Genomic DNA, 22,144 nt, shown 5'->3' on the forward strand with positions numbered 1-22,144 from the left:
GGGGTGAGATGGGGAATTCATAGAAGCTGGAACATGGACGATGAGAATCCAAAACCTTAAATGTGCTTCCTCGTCCTCTCCTTCCCCTCCCTGCAAAAGCTTCCTTAAGAATCCCTGTCCAGTGAGTTAACATCATTAATTTTCTTTTGTCACACACACGTGCATGCACATTGTCCATCTGTATTTTTCTGTATTTTTCTGTTTACTTGATTTTAGGATTTACACAATTATTATAATAGCAATTAAAAATAACAAATATGTGTTACACACACTATTCTCCATTCTTTACACGTATGAGCTCATTTAATCCTCACCACAGCCCCATCAGGCAGATTCTAGTGCATATTTTATTTATGCTACAGATAAGGAAACTGAGGCCCGTAAGAGGCAGACCAGTTACCCAAGGTCACACAGCTGTTATGGTTTCATGCTCGGAGCCTGCCCTCCTCTTCTGATGCCAGATGGCTTCTGTTAGCATGTGAGTAGCCGCCTGATTGTATTGCTGAAGGGCAGCCATGTGTAAGGATCCTCTAAGCGGTGGATATTGAGCTTAATGGAAGAAACACCCGGTCTGAAGTCTTACTCTGGTGAAACACTAAATGGTCGAATGCTGCTGGCTAAGTTAGCTAACCTCTCCTTAATTTCTTTTCAAGATCTGCATAATGCTTCTCTTCTCACTGTGATACTGTACATGTGAAATTACCTAACAAAGATATTAAGGGTGACCAGAAAAATACAAAGCAATGGTAGTTCTATCCCAGCATATTTCACAGTCTTTTAGATGTATTACAGTTATTCTTTTTATTCAACAAAAAAGTCATATTCAAATCCTTATGCACCACTGAGAAATCGAATATTCAGCACATTTTAAGTATACCATAAATTTTTAAGGACTACATTCAAATTTCTTCAAAGTGAATACCTTAGAATTTGTCAATCTGTGTTGGGGGCATTATATGAAAATGAATAAAGAGCAAAGTTCCTGTTTAACTTCTGAGCCAGAAAGTTTGGAGAGGTAAAGCTTCTTAAGGCAAGCCAGGAAAAGCATTAAAAATAAGTATCCAGCCAAAGAGAACTTTGGGAGAAAAACACCAAGTTAAAAGAAAAACATCAACATCAAGTCAGTAGGAAAGAATGATAGTAAAAGCTCACTAAGCTCTGTTTATAAGACAGAGTGCGATTAGGGCTTCAGAACCCCACGAAAAACATTATCTTCATTGCAGAATCAAAAAAGAAGTACTGTGTACACCAGGAGATGCCTGGCAGATTGCTGATGTTAGAAGACTGTCAACAAATCTCTGAGTCTGCAAGAATGTTTTCCAGTTCTTCAAAAGTGCTGTTTTAAGAAACTTTTTTTTTTTTTTTTTTTTTTTTTTTTTTTAAGTTTTACTAAAAAGCACAGACCATAGGACTGGGGAACTAAATATTAGTTAGGAAGTCTTTACCATGTATGCATTCACATGGCGTGGATCTACCTCATTTTTCTGGAGTCAAAATAACTCACCACCTGACTATGCATACACAGTCACTGACACCTGTTCTACCTCACTAGTGGATGACAAGTGAAAAGAGATGTGTAATGCAAACAATTTGAAATCAGCTTCCAACAAGGAGACTTCAAGATGTGGCATCTCTTTAAAAAGCTTAACTTAGAAGTATAAGTTTTAAAAATAAGTAACACATTAGCTTTCTATTAAAAATAAGATATATCAGCGCTATAATTTTCCCTTAGAGGTCATACATGTGGAGATGACTTTTTCTTGCTTAAAATAAAATAACTTATTTCAGAATTGCAATTAATGTGTTATGCCAACATTCTCAGTACTAGGATTTGTAGCTGCATCAATTTCTGTTTATGCCAAAGTATATATGATTTCATTTTTACATTGAATTACGTCCTTTTGCAACAAAACAGGTACAAGCATCTCTACCAAATGACAGAATGATGCCAAGAAACAATAACAAAAATCAATACAGAGTCTAAGTCTGAACTCACAGTATAAAATGTTTAAAATCTAGTAATAACACATTGGATATATATTTTTCTATGTTTAAAAAATGTATACAGTTAGGGGAAGGAGTAAAAAGGGAAACTGATCAACCTTTCAGTATCATTTCTAGTGACCTCTGGAAGCATCCAACCTACTGCTGATTTTTTTCTTAACCTATTTTACTTTTATTCTCAACCACTTCTTCACATCTACTTCACATATGTTTTAATTCATCGTAGTCTGAAATTTGATCTGGGCCTTGCTGCGAACATTTTGTGTTTGGTCTGTTCTACAAATTGGCAAGTTTCTTCTTCTCTCCTTCCCTCCCTCTCTCCTTTCCTTCCTTCTTCCTTTTTTTCTTTTGTTTTAACATTGTGTATATGTAAATGGATAGACTATAAAATAAAGTCAGGCCGGGTGCGGTGGCTCATGCCTGTAATCCCAGCACTTTGGAAGGCCGAGGCGGGCGGATCACCTGAGGTCAGGAGTTCGCGACCAGCCTGGCCAACACGGTGAAACCCTAGCTCTACTAAAAATGCAAAAATTAGTTGGGCATGGTGGCGAGCACCTGTAGTCCCAGCTACTCGGGAGGCTGAGATAGAAGAATCACTTGAACCCGGGAGGCTGAGGTTGCAGTGAGCCAAGATCACGCCATTGCACTCCAGCCTGGGCAACAAAGAGCGAAATTCCATCTCAAAAAAAAAAAAAAAAAGAAAGAAAGAAAAGAAAGTCAATAGGAATGTGTGCATATTGCATATATGTTTTACCATTCATGTTAAACTAAATGCTTAAAATAAGGCAAAAAAATAAAAAGTAAAACGCTGTGATTTGAGATGAACCAGTAAGAAAACGTGTTGGCAGAATTCCACTAAAGGTGATGGAAGGAATGCCATGCCTCCAGGAAATGTAACAGAAAAATCTCTAGTTTTGTATATCTGACTTATAGTACTATTTGTCTCTCATATTAATGGTGAACCAAAATTATCAGAGTTGTTATTCTTTTTGTTGTTGTTGTTGTTGTTGTTTTTGATGGAGTCTAGCTCTGTTGCCCAGACTGGAGTGCAGTGGCACAATCTTGGCTCACTGCAACCTTCATCTCCCGGGTTCAAGCAATTCTCCTGCCTCAGCCTCCTGAGTAGCTGGCATTACAGGGGTGCGCCACCATGCCCAGCTGATTTTTGTATTTTTAGTAGAGACGGTGTTTCATCACGTTGGCCAGGCTGGTTTCAAACTCCTGACCTCAGGTGATCCGCCCACCTTGGCCTCCCAAAGTGCTGGGATTACAGGGCTTGAGCCACCATGCCTGGTCTCAAAGTTGTTGTTCTTTATTATTTTCAGTTTTTTCTTCCCTCTTTCTAGCACTACAATTATTTCCACCTTCTCTTCCTTTTCAATACTCAGATATGAAATTGAGCATGACCCAAATATTCATGATCTAGGAGAAATCAATTAATGTTCCTAATGAAACTCATCCAAAGAAGCCTAACACCACTGCTTACAATCTCCCTTTGCTTCCTCTCTTCATCTCACGACCCTTGGCCGTCTGCTTTTAGGTCTTTCCTTGAATGTCTAACGTTAAAATATAAATGGGTGCATTTGCCTGCTCTTTGATCACTCATTTTGGACCCAGTGATATAAGAATGAACAAGAGCACTTCCAAAAACCAGACAATTGTTGTCAAAAAGCAATTCAAGGGGTCTGGGTGTGAAGCTGTTAGATGCATTAGGTATACGGTTTAGCAGATGTAATGGCAAGGAAATTAAATTAAAGATTCCCTGTGATAGAGGATAAAGGAATGTTTTTAAAAATATAAGTCACCGTGGCCTTAAACTATATGTCTTATTTGCACACACTATTAAAGAGCATATTTAGTATGAAAATCAAGATACAACCATAGTGTTGGCTTTGAATTTTATTAACTCCACCTTAAAAACTGATGTTAAGCTCTCCTGGCTGGCTTTATAGTCTATACTTAACAAAAGATTCAGGGAACTGGTTTTCCAATATCATTTTATGTGCTAATTTCTGTGTTCAGTAAGTGGCTGTAAACTTAGCTCTTTACACTACATGACGAATTTTCAAAACCATCTATAGATTTTCCTTAGCAACCTATGTTGTGAGTGTTCTTGAGCTGTATCTACATAAGTGGTGGCCTTTCTCATCATCTGGCACCGTGGACTCAGGGATACAGCAGGCACAGCTATCTTTTCTGGACTCAAGGTTAGTAAGCATTTGAGAAAGGAAATTCAATAACCTGCTTTCACTGCACAATTTCTTTGCCAGTGCTTACCTTTATTTTTGAGGATCATACTCCTAGCCAGCTTGCCTAGAGCTAGCTTGTATAAACACTGCAGAATGTCTACAAGTATCTTGGCCAAGGTTGGGAGTAGGGGGGTCCCATGAGACATGGCTTCTCCTTTTCTGAATCACAAATCTGCAGACCCAGTGACTTTAGAGTGAGCACACACTGGTTTTTCAACCATAACCTAATTGCTGCATATTTCTTGTTGGAGCTAAATCAGGAAACACTCAGTACTAATGAATTTACATTTGGCAGTGGACAAGTGCTACAAATGTCCAGCTACTTATGGCTAATAATTTTAAAAATAAATCAAATGCTTTGAATTTAATTTTACTCTCTGACCTCATTTCTCCAGTATTACTGAAGGTGAGAGGGGGAGGCATAAGATATTAGACATAAATGGAATACCCATTTATAATGTACTCTTTAGGTACCATTAAAAAATTGTATATGTGTTGTGAGATTACCTGCTTAAAAAATAGCAATTGCTTTTCTGCCTTTATAGGGGCCACAGTTTAACTTTCCTAAATAATTGAAAATCATTTTTTTCTGTGTGTCAGTTATTGTATCATGCTGAAATATAGCACTAACTTGAGGGACCGTGTTGGTGAGATAGGGGTTTTGACCTTTAGAAAATGGTAATAGACCACTGTGCCTTTCATGTTCTCAGGCTGCTGTTTACAGCTTTTCTCTTATTGTCAAATAATATCATTTCTTGCTCTCAGATTACCTGTCTAAAGTCTCCCTCACCCCTCATGACTATTTTATTGCTTAAAAAATTGAGTGGCCTAGAAATTAGAAGAGAAAAATGGTAGAACTGTAAAATATGAATAAATGGGCTCTGAGTGGAAGCCTGCGTATCTTCCTACGGGTAAAGTTGGAAGGTTTTATAATAGAGTTTTGTGACATTGTTTAGTCTTCTAACAAAGATGCATCTGTTTGTTATTCTATCATCTTGGGCTTTGACTGTCTTCTTAGTTCTCTGTCACGCTCTTCAGTTGAAATGTTAAAACCTCAATCATCTCTAAAGTGGGTTTAGTAGTTTCTTTTTTTTTTTTTTTCTTTGAGACGGAGTCTCGCTCTGTCCTCCAGGTTGGAGTGCAGTGGTGTGACCTTGGCTCACTGCAACCCCAGCCCCCAGCTTCAAGCCATTCTCCTGCCTCAGCCTCCCAAGTAGCTGGGACTACAGGCGCCCTCCACCACGCCCAGCTAATTTTTGTATTTTTAGTAGAGACGGGGTTTCACCATGTTAGCCAGGATGGTCTGGATCTCCTGACCTTGTGATCCGCCTGCCTCGGCCTCCCAAAGTGCTGGGATTACAGGCGTGAGCCACGGCGCCCGGCCGGGTTTAGTAGTTTCTATGGTCACACTTTCACTTACATTGACTTAAGTCAGCTTTTTGGTTACAATTTAAAAGTTATTAAGTTATTTCAATTCATCTTTAAATAATAGCACTACAGGGAGTATCACTGTTTCAATTCTGAATCTGAGTATGCTCTTTTGAAACGAAATAAGATATAACTGAGCTTTGTCATTGTGCCACACTGCTTTTCTTTGGTTTTTGTTATTCTGAAATCACTTTATTCACGTTATAAGCTACTGATAAAATAGGATTATTTTTATCCAAACAAAAGGCTGCCTAACCAAACCAACATATTCAAAAGTGAGAAAGTCTAGATTGGAGGAAATAAATTAAATAAGTAAACTATAAGCATTTTCTGTTCAATGAATTTTGGTAACTGAATTTATTTAATATATATAAGAAATTTAGATACATTTTTATTAGTGCAAATGAATAAGATCTATTTCTATTAAAAGTATGTCCTTAATTGTTCTCTATCTTGAGTCCTTTGGAACAGAAACAGAGACATAAAAATATGTAAATTTGTTATAAAATCTTTAAAAAATCAGAGCATGGGCTCCTTTAAATATAGAATTAATGTTAAAAAAATGAAGACAATGCTGAAAGCATATTTACTGCATAGAAATTAAGATCACAAATTCCATAAACATGAAATAAATGAATCATTTCAAAATTAGGAACAAAATTCTCCCCAGCATTGTAATTAGCTGACCTAATACTTGCACAGGGAAAAAAATTTGGTCTCATTTTAGCCATAAGTATTTGCTGCCTTAGCAACTAAATCCATTCATTTAGTGATTCAAGGTTTAGCTCAACTTCTTGGAATGTGTAACGTGTGATTTTGAAATAAAATATTAATGTTATTTTATTTTCAGAAAACCTGAAAAGAAGTAAAACAGAAAAGCAATATTATGAGTGGAGACTTAAGATTCCACCCAAGAAGGACTTTATGAGACATTGACCTGATCAACATAGATAGGATGATAATAAGGTAACATTTACTTTAGGACTTTATGGGCATTTAATCCACAATGTAAACTGAGCTAAACATAAAATTACCATTGTATTATTGGTCTAAAAGAAAAGCTTCATACACTAATTCTTATTGTTGTTTCCAAGTCTTTAAATTATTGAGATTTTTTTTCAGCTAAAAAAGAACTTTTTTTTTGGTATCGAGATATATTTTAAACCAAGCTGGACCCAGATTGCTTTTTCAAAATGAGACATACAAATATATAATAATAGGCGGCTAAATCTTTACCTGTTCACCACTAATGGAGCAAGAATGAGTTAATGAACATATTTTGGCTCCACGGTATCAGAGAACTGTGCAGCCTTTATGTCTGAAATAATTTGAATTTTTCAATTGTTCTGGTATTATGTAGCCACAATTCAAAACAGTCAACATACTAAAAAGTTATGGGACATTAAGTCATAAACTTTGTGGAAGTGGGAAAAAGACAGTTTTCATAGATTATTCAACTTTGAACCCTATATAATGAGATAATTTTGTAGAAAACTATTATGATTAATAATTTCTGTCACATTCAATTTAACTACTGGTTTTAAAAACACAAATTTTAAGAGAACACAAAATAAATGAGAATATGTCCATTTCTGTAAGATAGGAAATTTCAGCTACATAATGTCTGAAGATTTTTTACAATGCCAATGCATCTATCCTCCTGTGTTTTTATTATTTTAAAGTACTAAAGAATGCTAGGAGATTTGCAACAGCTTGTTTCAAAGATTACTTAGGGGTTGGAATTTATTATTTCTAAAAATTGTAACTTCCTCAGTATTTTAATATAATTTACAGCACTAATCCTAGTCTTATAGAATTTAATAAAATATGCTGTGCTCCTGAATTGTATTGAAAGGATAAAGCCAAGAGTTTCTTTTGAAGTTCTTAAAGTGTTTTCCCATCATTGAGATTGCTTTTCTATTTCTGTTCTGCAGTTTTTACTCTGCTTTCAGGAGAATCTGCTATCAGGATAAAACCAAATTCTTCTAGTCACTGCAAATCTAGAAAGCTTCCTCTTCCAGGTTTATGTTGCCATAAAGAGAATCCAGTAGAATTGTCACCTACACCTTAACTGCACCCCTTATAATAGGCATGTAACAAATAATTCTGAGAGTCATATTAATAGCAGGGAAACCAAGATGTCTGCCAAAGTTCTCACAGGAAGCTAGTGGTAAAAGAAGGAATAAAAGCCAGACTTTCAGGGCACTAGCTAGGCATTCTGTGTGGTCTTCCACACTGCTTCTCCTTTGAACTTTTTCAATTCAAAAGCCAAAATACCATAGCTCAAATGCCACCAAGGACGTTGGCAGTACATACCCACATATGATCAATTTCCTTGGTCTTTCTTCTGACATTATCCAAACAACTATTGTCTTAGAGGGCAAGATGAATATTATGAGGATATAATGAAGTCAAACTCCTAAGAATCCCATATTTTGTTTCTCAGCCTGTGTTCTAAATGATACCTACCATGGCCATCATCCAGGAATTCTGTGATGGTGGCTGAAGTGCATTTGGACCAGGGCTTAGACGCATCAATACTGGTAAGGATGGAGGACATTAAGCGCTTATCTTCTGTGGAACCAAAGGTCTCTTCACAGAATTTGGAATCGTCATGGGAGAGGCCAAGTAGATGTCCTAAGGGAGAGAATAGAGGAAGTGTAAATAATCCGTGATTGTGTATTTCTTTTTTTCCATGACTATTATGCTAGGGCTTGATTTTTTTTCCTAATTGTAGATGAGTTCACTTTAACTGCTTTCTCACCCAGAGACGGGACCTCTGGGGAAATAACAGTTGCATGGAGTTAGTGTAGCAGTTGCTTTTGCTGAACATTTCGATGGAAACTGAAAAACTAAAGAGTAGATGTTCCCATAATTCATCTGGATCACATATGCTTAATGACATGTGGAAACAAAGCCTTATTTAGAATTAGAGTTTGCGAGACAATTGTGGGATTATGTCATAGCCCTCACCACATATCATTTGGATTGTCTAATTTTCTGCCTTCTCTGATCAAGCCCCATGAGATCAAAGTGCATTTGCTCCCATATACTGTTGAAACCTCTGTATTGAACTTAGTGCTGTGCAAGTTGCAAACACTTAATAGATGGTTTTTGAATGTCAGTGACTTATTTTCTTAGTCAAGTAAATAGGTGGCTAATAAAAGGGAGGACTAGGGGAGACAAAGAAAGATAAGTGAAATGAGGAACTTTCCTGTTTCATGCACACCTAAGCTTGCTTCATCCGTTCATTTCTTTTGGTGATTTAGAGAGTTATGAGTTTACTGTTGTCACAAACATACAGCTTATTTTGAAAACATACCCATTTACATTTTAAAATGTCTAAAATACCAATAACATGGAGTTTGAGAGCTTGAAGAAAGGACACCTGGGTTTCCCCAGTGATTGCTGTGATTGTTCAAAACCACTCAGCCAGGTAATATTTGTGCTTAAGCCTCTCAAACATGTTCTCTGCAGTTCCAGTCAAGCTAGATATTATTTTACAGAGCCCATAATCACATTCTTATAATCCAAGTAAATTGCTTTTTATTACATAAGATCAATTTTCATGCAGTCTAAGGATAAAATGATATTCCCCAACAAATTTACAATGCTATTTAAAACATCTAGGACAGTAGTTTGAGCAATTACATACTCTAAAAAGTAGACAGCAAATCATCCTAGGGTAGTGTTTTTAACAAAGCTTTCTAGAATCATACACAAACCACTAAAACAAATGCAGGAAACACTGTAGCAAATTGGCGACTACATTCTCCTTGGGTTCTTGAATGCCAAAAGCAGAAAACTTTGGCCATTCTAGCAACAGAGTCCAGTGTGCACCAATAAAACCCAACAGAGATGAAATCTTTCACTTCAGATTCCGACTACTTTGGGCCAACTTGTTAAATCACCAACACCTCATAACAAAATTGGCCACTGAGCAACTGATTGCTGTTATGGATGAAAATAAATGGCTAGGGCTTGATGACCTTCCAAGTCTCCACATTTTTATGTTATTTATTCAGATATTTACTTCAACAGTATTTACTAGGCTAACATGTTTTCTCTGGGAAGTTCTCCCACCATCACTTAACATTTTGTTTGTTCAGTAGCATAAATGTGCATTATAGTCTATACATAAAGTATGTCCCAACTAACTTGCAAAGGAAATTAGCAGCGGCTCATCTAATTTTTGAGTGGTTTGTTAAGCTTTTCAAAAACTCACAGCTCACAGAAAAAAAAAAAAAAAAAAAGAAAACCAGAATCTTTCATTCATATATTATTAGAAACGACTTAAAGTTACTTAGTACATGAAATACTTGTTGATAATGCACTCTACACTTCCTGAACTTTTCCGAGATAGAAGATTTATCAGTTAACACTGAGGGATATGGGTGGAAATTTCACATTTGAGTTTTTTCCTCTGGCAAAAGAGAGAAGAAAAGTGTCCCCAAGTGACCTCTGCAACAAAATATTTATTTGAATCCAGGTTTTATACTTAAAAACTGTGACTTATGCATTCTACTTCATATGATATTTATATTTATTTAATGAAGTAATTGTCTTTTCCTCCAAATCCATATAAATACATAGCACTTTCCATATGCCTTTTTATTATTGTATCAAGAGATTTTCACTTCATTTGGAGGGTAGATTTTAGAATTCTGATTTAAAATATAGGAAACATGGCAGACACAAAATTCACTTTGAGGGGCCTGAGAAAGTACCTACATTTTATCTTTCAAACTGAGAGGTGAAGCATATAATTTTAAAGGGTTCAATTATGTAAGCAAGTCAATTTAATTTTTAAATATTTTGGCATCATTTATGAATCTTTCGGAATGCTCGTTAATATAATATTATGACTTTTATGCTCCCCAAATTGACTCATTTTACACTGAAACTTAATTGCCACTGAAGATGCATAAAAGAAATTATACTGGAAAAAACTGCCATTCAAGCATGAACACGTCTTCATTTCACCTCAGCAAGGGGATGTGAATTTTGTAAGATCTCCAAAAGTTAGGCCGAAGCAGACTGCTTAGAGTCAACAGAAAGAGATGGACTCTTTTGAGGGCGAATGAACATTCTGTCCTCTATGAAGAAAGCCTGTCAGCTGTCTGGGAGAGGCATGCTCTCTCAAGGGCAGCGAGAGTCCTGCGCAATGTGAAGAACACTTAAGCACCCAAAGTAATAGGCAACCAGTTCCAGCGTAGCTGGAACCAGGGCATGGCGAAAGAACCATGTGACTTCCCTTCAGGAGCTGGACAGGATATGAAAGGGAAGATCAATGTGAGGGATGTTTGGATGCTCTTCAGGAAAGACGTGACACACATTCTAAAGGCTGCAAACAGCCAAAGGAGTGGTATTTTCTAATTCGAGCCCTCCAATCAATTATGCTAAGACATTTACTGTTAGCTGAAATCAGCCTTGAAAAAGCAAAAGTATACAAAAGTATAAGCAATTTTAAAGGAGTGCTCACAGTAAAGACGGCACGCTATGATACTGAAAGCTAACTTACTAGAGAAAATCCAGAATCCAGGGAATTTAAAATACAATGTCACAGCTGACAACTGGGTATTTCAAGTAGGGATTGTGAAGGGGAATTGGGAAAGCTAATGGCTTTGAAGACATCTGCCTTTTCAGGAAGAGGTTGTTCATAAATCATTCACAGAGATGTTTAAAATGAATGGTGTGGTTTGGAGATTAAGCATTTCTTGGACAAGCAGACCCCAGGAGCATTAGCAGCAGAGAGGATTAGATATCCCTGTCCCAGAGAGTAAAACAGCACACGAAGAATATAAAAGAGTGTGGAGAAAATGTGTACAATGCCAAAACTAGTTTGTTGTTTACATCAAATTGTATTACATGATGAGTTTTTAAAGCAATACAAAGCAACAGAGTTAGTTGCGGGTGAGGTTTTAGGGGAGGCAGGGGATAAAATCGAGAAATCCACATAGAATGGCAATCCTTATCCTTGGAGAAGGGAAAGATTTCTTTTTGGAGAGTCAGAGTGCTGCAAGAGAAGGGTGGGGAGGCCTCAAAGCCATTTTGACAAAGATTTGAGAAAGCTCCCTCAGTAAAATAGGACGTGAAACTCCTAGCGAGACAAAAGGCAGAGGTGGGTTCAGAGGTAACTGCTGTCAGGATTTAAAGCAGAGGTAGTGAAGTCTTGCTTTAGGGAAGAGTTAGTATTTGTGTTTGGGACCATTTATAATCAGCAGACATGCAAAAGATCGAAAAGCAGCTTGCCTGAGCAATTTTGTTTACAATACTATCTTTCTCAGTTATCCTTAATTCTTGATGATGTAATTGGAAGCTTTTCACCTAAAACCCTGAGGCAATTAAGGACCAAACACACTTGTGTAATAGATGCCCTTATTAATGGCCTCTGTATTTATATGCTAAATAAGGTTTTAACTGGGTAGGGGAGACAGAAGCCAGAGTGAAATTCAGAGAATAATGCAACCGTCTAATCCACGAGTATTTTCCAAGTGGTGCATGCTTCAGAACTGTATTTTTTTTTTTTTTTTTTTTTTTTGAGATGGAGTTTCTCTCTTGTTGTCCAGGCTGGAGTGCAATGGCAAGATGTCAGCTCACTGCAATCTCCACCTCCCGGGTTCGAGCGATTCTCCTGCCTCAGCCTTCTGAGTAACTGGCGTAACAGGTGCACACCACCATTCCCAGTTAACTTTTTGCATTTTCACCATGTTGGCCGGGCTGGTTTCGAACTCCTGATCTCAGTTGATCCACCCGTCTTGGCCTCCCAAAGTGCTGGGATTACAAGTGTGAGCCACTGCGCCCGGCCAGAACTGTATTTTGCTGTTTGAAATAATTAGTCAAAGCTAAGGTGTAAATTGTGTTAGATGATGTTGACCTATTCTTAATAGATGTTAAATCCTGTCTTAAATACAACAATCATGCTGAGTGTCTGTCAGCAAGTAACACCAGAAAGGAGTTTATTTGAATTAATCTAAGAAAATAAATATAATGATAAATTATGTCAGAATAAAGTCTATAGGGCTGAGAGTTTGAGTTACGTTGTTAGCTCAGATATAGCAAACAAATTGTCACCTGATAACTTTCCTGGTATGAAAATCCTCTTTTTGAATTGGCAAAGGGGTAAAATTTTGTAAAATAAATGTCATCGTTGATATTCCCAATACAGATTTAAAGAACACCTTGCTTTCTTGAATTCACAAGGGAATCTGGTGTCAGAAAATCTGTGATAATGTGTAGCCAGATGAAGACACATCATTTTAAAGGAAACTGTTGGTTCAGCTTCTTATTCAACCCAGGTATTACTGTACAACTAGAGCTGACTTATAACATTAACCTCAGGAAGGAAATTGTTTGTTTTTCTAAACTTTGGTCTGCAAATTAAACAGAATTTCAAGCTCTTGTCTCCTGATCCCAAACTGACCAATGGTCAAGGGGACACAGTACCACATCCTGAAAAAATGTCACAAGAAGCTCTGTAATGTGTTTATTTGGGAAAGCACTGCTCAGATGAAGCATCTGTTTCTTAATGAGGTCATGTTTTTACTTTACCTAATTTTCCAGCTGGGATTATGGAGGTGCAAGGTCTTGCCAGGGGTTGAAAAGTGAGTCAACTGCTCACATGGGATCAGAAGCTAGAATTCTTGAAGAAGGGAACCATGAGCTCCAATCATTGGATCATGCATGCTTATTCAAACATGAATCTTTACATAGATGTGATAAAACTCTTTGACTCCCATTTCAAAACATTAAACATGAATGGTAAATGTGGTATCAATTATGTAATTTGGAAGGAAGAAACTCTAACTTTTTCACCTTATAACTAGCTGTGACAATATCCTTTTGAATCCATTTCAGAATTATAGCCTTTAAAGTAAAAACTGTCTAAAAAAACATTCTAGAAGGGTACAAACATCTTGAGCTCTGAAGCCAGATGGATTGGGTTTGAATCTCACTTTAGCAGTATATTAGTTGTTGACCTTAGATGGGTTTAGCAAGTACCCTGTGTGTTAGCTTCATTCTCTCTCTTGGGTGACCCACTAATGGTACTTACCTCATGGCATTTTGTAAGAATTAAATGATATAAAACATGCAAGGTGATTAGAATATGTGCTTGACATATATCAAAGGACCAGTGGTTGTCAGCTAACTTTATTGTCCTCATTGATATTCTGGGATTGTTGTATACTTTTACTTATGAGTATTCTAGTAATCAGTGGTGTGTGTGTGTATATATGTATGTATGTGTGTGTGTGTGTGTATGTGTATATATATGGGGGTGGGGGGGAGAGTCGTGCTCTGTTACCCAAGCTGGAGTGCAGTGGTGCTATCAAAGCCCCCTGCAGCCTCCATCTCCTGGGTTCAAATGATCCTTATACCTTCTGACTAGCTAGGACTACATGTGCACGCCACCACCCTTGGCTATTTATTTATTTATTTTATTTTACTTTTTGTAGAGACAGGGTCTCACTATGATGCCAGGGCTTGTCTCAAACTGTTGGCATTACAAGCATGAGCCACCACACCAGCCAAAAAGCTTTGATATTACTAGACACTCTTTATGTGGGAGGCAAGAGGAAATTTCCTAAACATAAAACAAACAAACAAACAAAAAAACATCACTCAGCAAGTGTGTGATAGATTTGCTTTTTATGCCACCTTCAATTTGCTGGTTTCCACACATGTGGCAGATAATCTATAGGTTTCTCCCTAGAGAAACATGAATTGGGATTAAGTTTTTTAAAAACTGACAATAGACACAAAATATCTCAATATTGCTCAACATATAGCAAAAACTTATTCCCACATTTTATTTGGGGGCCAAGAAAGACATAGTGTGGCTTTGCTCCAAACTGCTTGTTGATTAAAGCAATGGGTGTGTGGGCAAATGCCAAGTTTAATCCTAGTTTCCTTCTCACTTCACATCTTACAGCCAGCCTGGACATCTGAGTCTGTGTATTTGGATTTGGTCTGTGGTGTTTCAAGAACCTCTGCAGCTTTTCAAAATATGGCCGTGTTTAATCTCATCATCTACAGAAGCAGAGTCACACACAGATCAGCACAACCAGGGAACACCTTTGAACCACACCAAAACACAGGCAGCTTTGCTGTTGCGTCTCAACCACTTCCTAAGTCACAGCTGAATATTTGGTCTTAACTTTTTAAGTTGCCTGAGTTTAGCTTAGGAAGCACACTGGAGTCTTTCACAGTGGAGAGATTCACTCAGTGCATTTTATAATTAACTACTATAAAGCAAAGCTTCGGCATGTTTGCAAATTATGGATTTCATTAGTCTAAATAAAATCAGATTATTCCTCCTAGCATATTAGAAGTTGGCCCAACATCAATAAAATTATTGTTTTTAAGAACCATGTGTGCAGCAGGTGAAATCTTTATTATTACAAGTCAATAATAAAAGTTTGACAAGTTAAAATATAAACTCCAAATGTAAACTTACATTAACTTGAAAACTTTCTGCAGTTCACATTTGGACTGTAAAGTGGCTGCAAACACATTCCTGCCTCCACTCAAGGAACATGGATGGAGACTGTGTTTTTGATAGTTTGCAATTTAGCCAACATTTACATGCATATAACACAAGAAGGAAAGCACTTTATGACTGCCTATCCAGAGTCAATGTCAATCAATATCCATGTTCCAGAAGTCTGTATTGGCATCAGTTGATTAGTTACCTTCAAAATCTAGCAGCTTTTCTGAAAGAATTAGCAGAAAAAAAGAAGTGTTCTAGTTATCAAATGGTATATGAAAAGAGTAACTTTTCATAATTGTTCGTTTTTAAGCTGTGTCATTTTGACTTCAAGTAATCTAATGCCTTGGATAGAAATGGCGTCAGATAGAAACTTCAGCTCCACCTCTACTTACCTTATGTGTTAATTATCAAGATAAGTTTTTTTTTTAGGTGGGGGGCTCACTCTGTCACCCAGGCTGGAGTGCAGTGGTGTAATCATAGCTCATTTTATCCTCTATCTCCTGGGCTCAAGCAATCCTCCCACCTCAGCCTTCTGAGTAGCTGGGACTGCAGGCATGCACCACCATGCCTAGTTTTTTTTTTTTTTTTTTTTTTTTTTTTTTTTTTTTTAAATAGAGACAGGGTCTCCCTATGTTGCCCAGGCTGTTCATGAACTAAAAAGAAAATTTTGATTCAGTTTATTCATGCACAAAATAGATATGACTTTCTATTTTAAACCACTATGAAGAGAAAGAGGAAACAGTTGTGCACTTCCATGAAAACCTGTATATAGATTAATGAAAGTGTAATTCTTGCTCAAATATATCCTTTTACTGCTTATAGAAGAAATGAAGTAGAAAAATTATGGGAACTGCCTGGGAATCTTCTCCTTGCTTGTGTTTTGAGCACAGTAACACATTCACACTGTTTGCATAAAGGAAATTACACATTTTGGAATGAGGCTAGAGCAAATTTAAAACGCTGGAAAACTGAGCATTCAAAATTTCATTTTCATCACCATACTTTAACCATATACACAACTTCCGAATCTAGAAAGGCACAAATGTCTAGTAAAAAGGAAGGGGGATGGTGAAACCACATCTCTACTAAAAATACAAAAATTAGCCAGGTGCGGTGGCAGGTGCCTGTAATCCCAGCTGCTTGGGAGGCTGATGCAGGAGAATCTCTTGAACCTGGAAGGTGGAGATTGCAGTGAGCTGAGACTGTGCTGTTGCACTCCAGCCCGGGCAACAAGAGTGACACTCCATCTCATAAACAAAAACAAACAAATAGGAAGAGGGAAGACTGCAGGAATTGAGGAGAATTAAAATTGAGAGCATGGTTAGCTCAGACTGAGAACTTCACACAGCAATCCAAAAAATACAGCAATGGGAAACAAAGCAGCAAGCTGCATTATCCAAGATCACACTGGCTGGAGGGGCAAGACTCTGTAATAATACACAGATGATCAGGAAATCTTTTGTCAGGCTATGTTTCCTAAATGTTGAAGGCTTATTTTTTATAACACATGTTCATAATATTTAGGCAAAAAGTGAAATTAAAGAATAATAAGGAGATTAGAAAATAAACTGAATGAAAGCCAGATTCTTTTATGAAAGCAGAATTGAATCCATATTCCCCCACTTCCAGACCTTAAATAGCTCAGATTAGCCCATATGTAATACAAAAGGAAAGTTAAGTAGAGAGTGTTTGATTGGACAATGAATTACAGGGACTTCCAAAGAAATAAACAAAGATGATCCAACCAAAAATTTTAGTGGACGCAATGGCACAATCATATATCAAAGATTTAAGTTTGAGTTTTCATATAGAAGTCCACCTTTCTTCTACATTGTTTCCTTGTATAACTATGTCTAATATTCTTGTACTATTGAGAAAAATTCTTACTGTGTGTGTACACACACATGTATATATTTAGTTTTAATATAACTTTTGTTCTTATCAGCTTCTGGCTTCCTGCCTCTCAGACTGCTGCATCAGCCCTGTAACCCAAGATTGGCTTAGGAATTCAGGCGAGCTGGGAAAGGTGACCCTGCACGGCTCTTCCTTCCACCCTAGTTAACTTGAGGTCAAAGCAGCTCTGAAGAAGCTGCATTTATTGCCACAGTGTTTGTCTTACAGGGAAATCTCCCAGATGCAGTCAATGTGTGAAAACCAAACACTAGAAAGGAAAGAAACTGCCCTTCCTTTAAAGAATGTGGAATCTTTCCTTTTGAAGATCAGGATTTGGAGCCCATAATCCTGTGGATGGATGATGCCAACATTCAACTCTGCTGCTTATTCCCCATAATTTCGCCACTTGACCTGTGACGAATCAGCTTCTGCCTTTCCAGGGATTTAGAACCTTTCTTATGGGACTCCTCTCACTCTGAATGATGGTGATTAATTACTAGTGTACTTTAAAAGTCTCCTCTATTTAATTACATCCTCCTGAGTATTTGAACTAATTCCTCTTAGTTTCCGCTGCAGATCGGAATGTTGCCTTGAGCAAGTTTCATGTTTCTTTCTCCCGCTTACTCACTCAAGCACATACATAGATATGTAATAAATATTGATTAAGGTTCCGTATTAGGCTCTGTTTTTATCAGTAAGGATTAATAGGCATAAATGAGAGACATAATCTCTGCCCTGGAGCCTAAATGGGATGTGTTATAAGGACGCTTTCAGGCTGACCAGTTCTTCTAGTACAGCTGAGTAGAGAGCCATGCCTCCTCATTAGCCCACCTTATAGGGAAGAAATGGAGACTCAAAGTATCTAAATCACTTGTCTGAGATAAAACAGAGAACCCATAGACAGAGCTGGGACTCCACTCAGATCTTTGACTACTGAAGCCAAAGACACTTAATCAATAAAACACGGAATTATTCTCAGTGATGCTATTGGATAGTTATTTACGTTTAGGTTTTATGTTTGTGTTTTTCTGCTTAGGAGGTAAGAAATGTGTCAGGAACATTAACGCCATACTTAAGAATTGACATTTAACTACTGAATTCTGTTTTACTGGGGCAATATTGTGAATCATGCAATTACAAAGTACCTTGGATTAGACGTTATTTAACTCCCCAAAGAAAACATAGCAGTTAGAAATGGATGCTTTGTGAAAATACTCTCTGCCTATTAGGAATGTAAGAAAGTAGTTTTAATTCCCATTTAAAAGTTATAATTTTAACCTTAAAAATCAAAATCTGTTTAAATCAAAATCTTTTTTGCTATAGATGGCAAAAGGCACAATAATTATCAAACCATGCTTTGCTCCCAAAAAGGTGATGCTGAGTTGATACATACATTTACAAAGCAAATGAACTATTTAGCTAAAAAGCAAAACATAAGTATATGTGAATATAAACAACATTTACTATCTAAACTCTACCCAATTTACTCTCCAAAACAACTCCTTGAAATAGGCACTATCATCCCTATGTTTCAGATATGAAAACTGGAGCTCAGAGAGCTTAAATAATTAGACCAGTGCGACATAGGTAGAAAGTAATTTAGCAAAAATTGAGCTCATTTAGGACTAGATGTTGGAATTAGACAGAAAAAAAAATTAGACACAAAAAATTGTGTCTAATTCCAACATCTAGTCCTAAATGTACTAAGCCAATTTCTCATACACTTAGTAACCTAGGTCAATAATTAGGAAGCACATATTCTTTATTTTGGGAATATTTTTTAGCAATCAACTCAGTCCTGTATTTATAGATGTAGGATTTAGATGTGTTTCTTATAGCAAACAAATTAGGTAAGTGACATTTTAAAGCAAACCCTGTTGAGTGTCATGCTTGGTTTCCTTTCCTTGCTATTAAGAACCAGACAGAAATATTTACCATAAGCCATTGATGAACTTTGACAGGAGCCTGCAATTACCACTGACAATGAAATAAAATACATGAAATTTCTGTGCAAACTGATTAGCCCTGGATGAATCAATACTGTCTCCAGTAACTTCTAAGAAGGACATCTCTGCATACCAAAGTTGCCTGTGACAAATTTCATCCAGGGGTCATTTAGGGATGCTTAAAAAGATAGTAAGAAGGCAGTAGCAGTAGTAAATTTCTCTTGAACTTTTAAATGACACTGTCAGAAGAAAACATCCACTGTGTTGCTGACTTTGCCTTCTCTCTTGCTCATATTAGCTAACCTTAAAAGTGCAAATATAAACAAATTTAATCCCCAATGGTACATCTGAACCAGGAGAAATCTGGAATTAATTGCCAAGTATTTTGGTTCCTGTTGCAGCTGTTACAAGTGTTTGATTTGGTGAGGGAAAAGAAAAGGCGCTGCATACCGATTTCGTGAGCCACAGTGAAAGCTGCGTGGAGGCCATCGTCTTCAATCACAGCACAGCTGCGCTCTGGAGAACATATGGTCCCAACGTCTGCCATTCCCAGGGTGTCACATGAATGATGTCCACATAAATCCTGCCCGGGAGAAAGAAAGAAATCATTAAAATCAATTTACATCCAGAAGGAGCCACCACATAGAGCCACTTGCTTACCCCAAATGGCAACAGGGATATGTTTATGGTATCACCTGTTCCTCTCTGGAAAGGTTCCAAAGGCAAACTCAAGGCAGAGACTCTTCTAAACTGCTCTGGGACCCAGAAACACAGAAGGATAATGGAATTTAATTACATTTAAAAAGATGTCTTAGGATTGTAACTTGTCTGTTACAATAGTGCCCGCAGCCTTAACAAAGCTGTAATGCATATACGTCTCTGATCACTTTCCCATATGGTCATGCTTAGGAAGGTCCTAAAATTCTGATGGAAATTCAGGCTAAATTTATCAAAATCTGGCCTCATAATTTGTTTTCTATTACAGGGGCAAACTGCAGCCAGATGTCTGCAACAGAGTACAAATTTATTAGAAATTTGGATAGAAAACTAAATTTTAATTCATAATTTGATGAAAGGTCATCTTTTACTCCCAAAATGAGCTGTAATTTCATAGGTTGTGTCTTCTGAAATCTGTGCATTCTTACTCATAACATTTAATGTAGTATTTCTCAAGCTGACCAACCTGCAGAAAATATATGTCATATATAAATTTTGTGTACATGAGTATATGCATTTTTCTGGTAAAAAGTCACAGCTTTTCATAGATGTCATATAATCTTTTAAGAGATTCTCAAATAGGAACATGATTCCACCCCACTAATGGTGAAAAATGATCAATTTACATGAAAAGGACATCAACAAGCCTCTTGAGATATGAAACATAAAGAGAAAATATAAACCGCAACTTTTTGACATGACAGATTCATAATGATAAACTTTCCCTTTAAATGCTATTTGAGTATTAATGGACATTAGCATTTCTTGTGCTTGACCACAATTTTCTATGAAAATTTACTAACAATGTGCCCATTTATATTCCCAAAGAGCAAGATCGTCTTTCTAGTAAGCCGTAAGTTAGTAACACCAAAAGGAAAAGGTTTTAAAATATATTAATTATTTTAAAAGGCAACTGTTTATTAGTTAAAATAATAAATGTTTCTATTATACAGCAATCATCTTTGTATGCCCAACTTCCATACTCTCCAGCTTATATAGTAGGAACTCAGCAAACATTTCATCGAGTTGAATTGTCATCTACAGTCAGATACCTTAGAGTGCTCCCACATCTTTAATATGCTGTATGCTAGCAGGACCTCAGCAGGCTCCAGACAGCCAGTACAAGGCAGTGCAACTACATAAGCAATGCTGCATACTCAATGGAAACATATTCTTCTAACCCTTTCCTATCTTGCTGCATAAAAATCCAACCAAGCTGTATTCTCTTCTCTTACTAGGTTCTCAGGTTCTTATTGTGTTCTGTTTAGTATGAGTTCCCAGCTAAGATAAGTTACAGTGTGGCCACCATGTTACTGTAGCTTTAGACAGTGGAAATCTCAGCCAAGTAGCCTTGGTTAATCATGTCACAAAACCAACAGCCTTCCAAAGTTTCCTGTGTATCCCCACATGTCATCCCATGGGATGCCAAATTACAGTGGTTGAGAACAAATTAGTAGTTTTTCAAATTGAAATTGGAACACACTTTTGCATAATAATCAGTCTTTGAGATAATAATATAGCACAATACATTTTTAAGCCCCTCCCCCACAATCATTTCAGTATCTCTAGACCAAAAACCTAGGTCATGCCTTAAGGGAGTTGCTAGACACTGTAGGTTATATCCGCACACATTTTTTTAAAAACAAGATTTATGTTTATATCACAATTTGGGGTCATTATCTTTAAGTAATAAAATCCAAGAATTACATTTTCCCTTCTTACTCTTTATAAATAAGCCAGGATGAAGAGCCACAGCAAAGGGAAATGACCCTCCTGTTCTAGAGAGAGATTAAACTAGATTCTTAGTATCTCTGTGTTTACTGCTAATCAATTGCTCATTAGAGGCCATCAACCCTCCTTGTCATCCTTGAATTGGATTAAATGCATTTGGCCTTTTGCCACGGAAATGTGGCAAAATTATGAACAGAAGCACTTGTTATTTCTTTAACCACACTGATTAAACTCCTTGACTACTCAGCCACACTATATATTTCTGTAGCCATAATTATGTAAACTGGCAACCTTTCCATTTCACTCACACAATTTCAAATCTTGGCAAACAGTTACAGTTTCAGCCTCAAGGCTTATAATGAACATCTGAATTTCTTTGTGAACGATGTTCGTTTCAATGAATTAAAACGAATGTAGATCGAATTGTTAAGAATACAGCATATCACATTCATGTCTACTTTCTGGTGATGATGTAAACCTTATTGAAGTTTATAGAATACTTCCTTAAATTCTTAAATTCTGAGCAGGAGTAAAGATATTATTGGGGCAATAGCATATATATATATATATATATATATATGGCAGAGACTCTTCTAAACTGCTCTGGCACCCAGAAACACAGAAGGATAATGGAATTTAAATACATTTAAAAAAGATGTCTTAGGATTGTAACTTGTCTATTACAA

General features: G+C 36.9%; 1 protein-coding gene across 1 annotated transcript in view; it reads right to left on the reverse strand.

Moving 5' to 3' along the window:
• The window catches only part of ADAMTS5 (ADAM metallopeptidase with thrombospondin type 1 motif, 5), a 51,122-nt gene that overhangs the window by 12,511 nt on the left and 16,467 nt on the right, over window positions 1-22,144 (reverse strand). The window contains exons 3-4 of the mRNA XM_011998316.1: window positions 19,461-19,593; window positions 8,151-8,318 (exon numbers count right to left, since the gene is read on the reverse strand). Of these exons, the coding sequence (XP_011853706.1) occupies window positions 8,151-8,318; window positions 19,461-19,593 (301 nt within the window). The remainder of the gene's footprint in view (window positions 1-8,150; window positions 8,319-19,460; window positions 19,594-22,144) is intronic.

Source organism: Mandrillus leucophaeus, unplaced genomic scaffold, assembly GCF_000951045.1.
Source record: "Mandrillus leucophaeus isolate KB7577 unplaced genomic scaffold, Mleu.le_1.0 Scaffold567, whole genome shotgun sequence".
Classification (NCBI taxonomy): Eukaryota; Metazoa; Chordata; class Mammalia; order Primates; family Cercopithecidae; genus Mandrillus; species Mandrillus leucophaeus.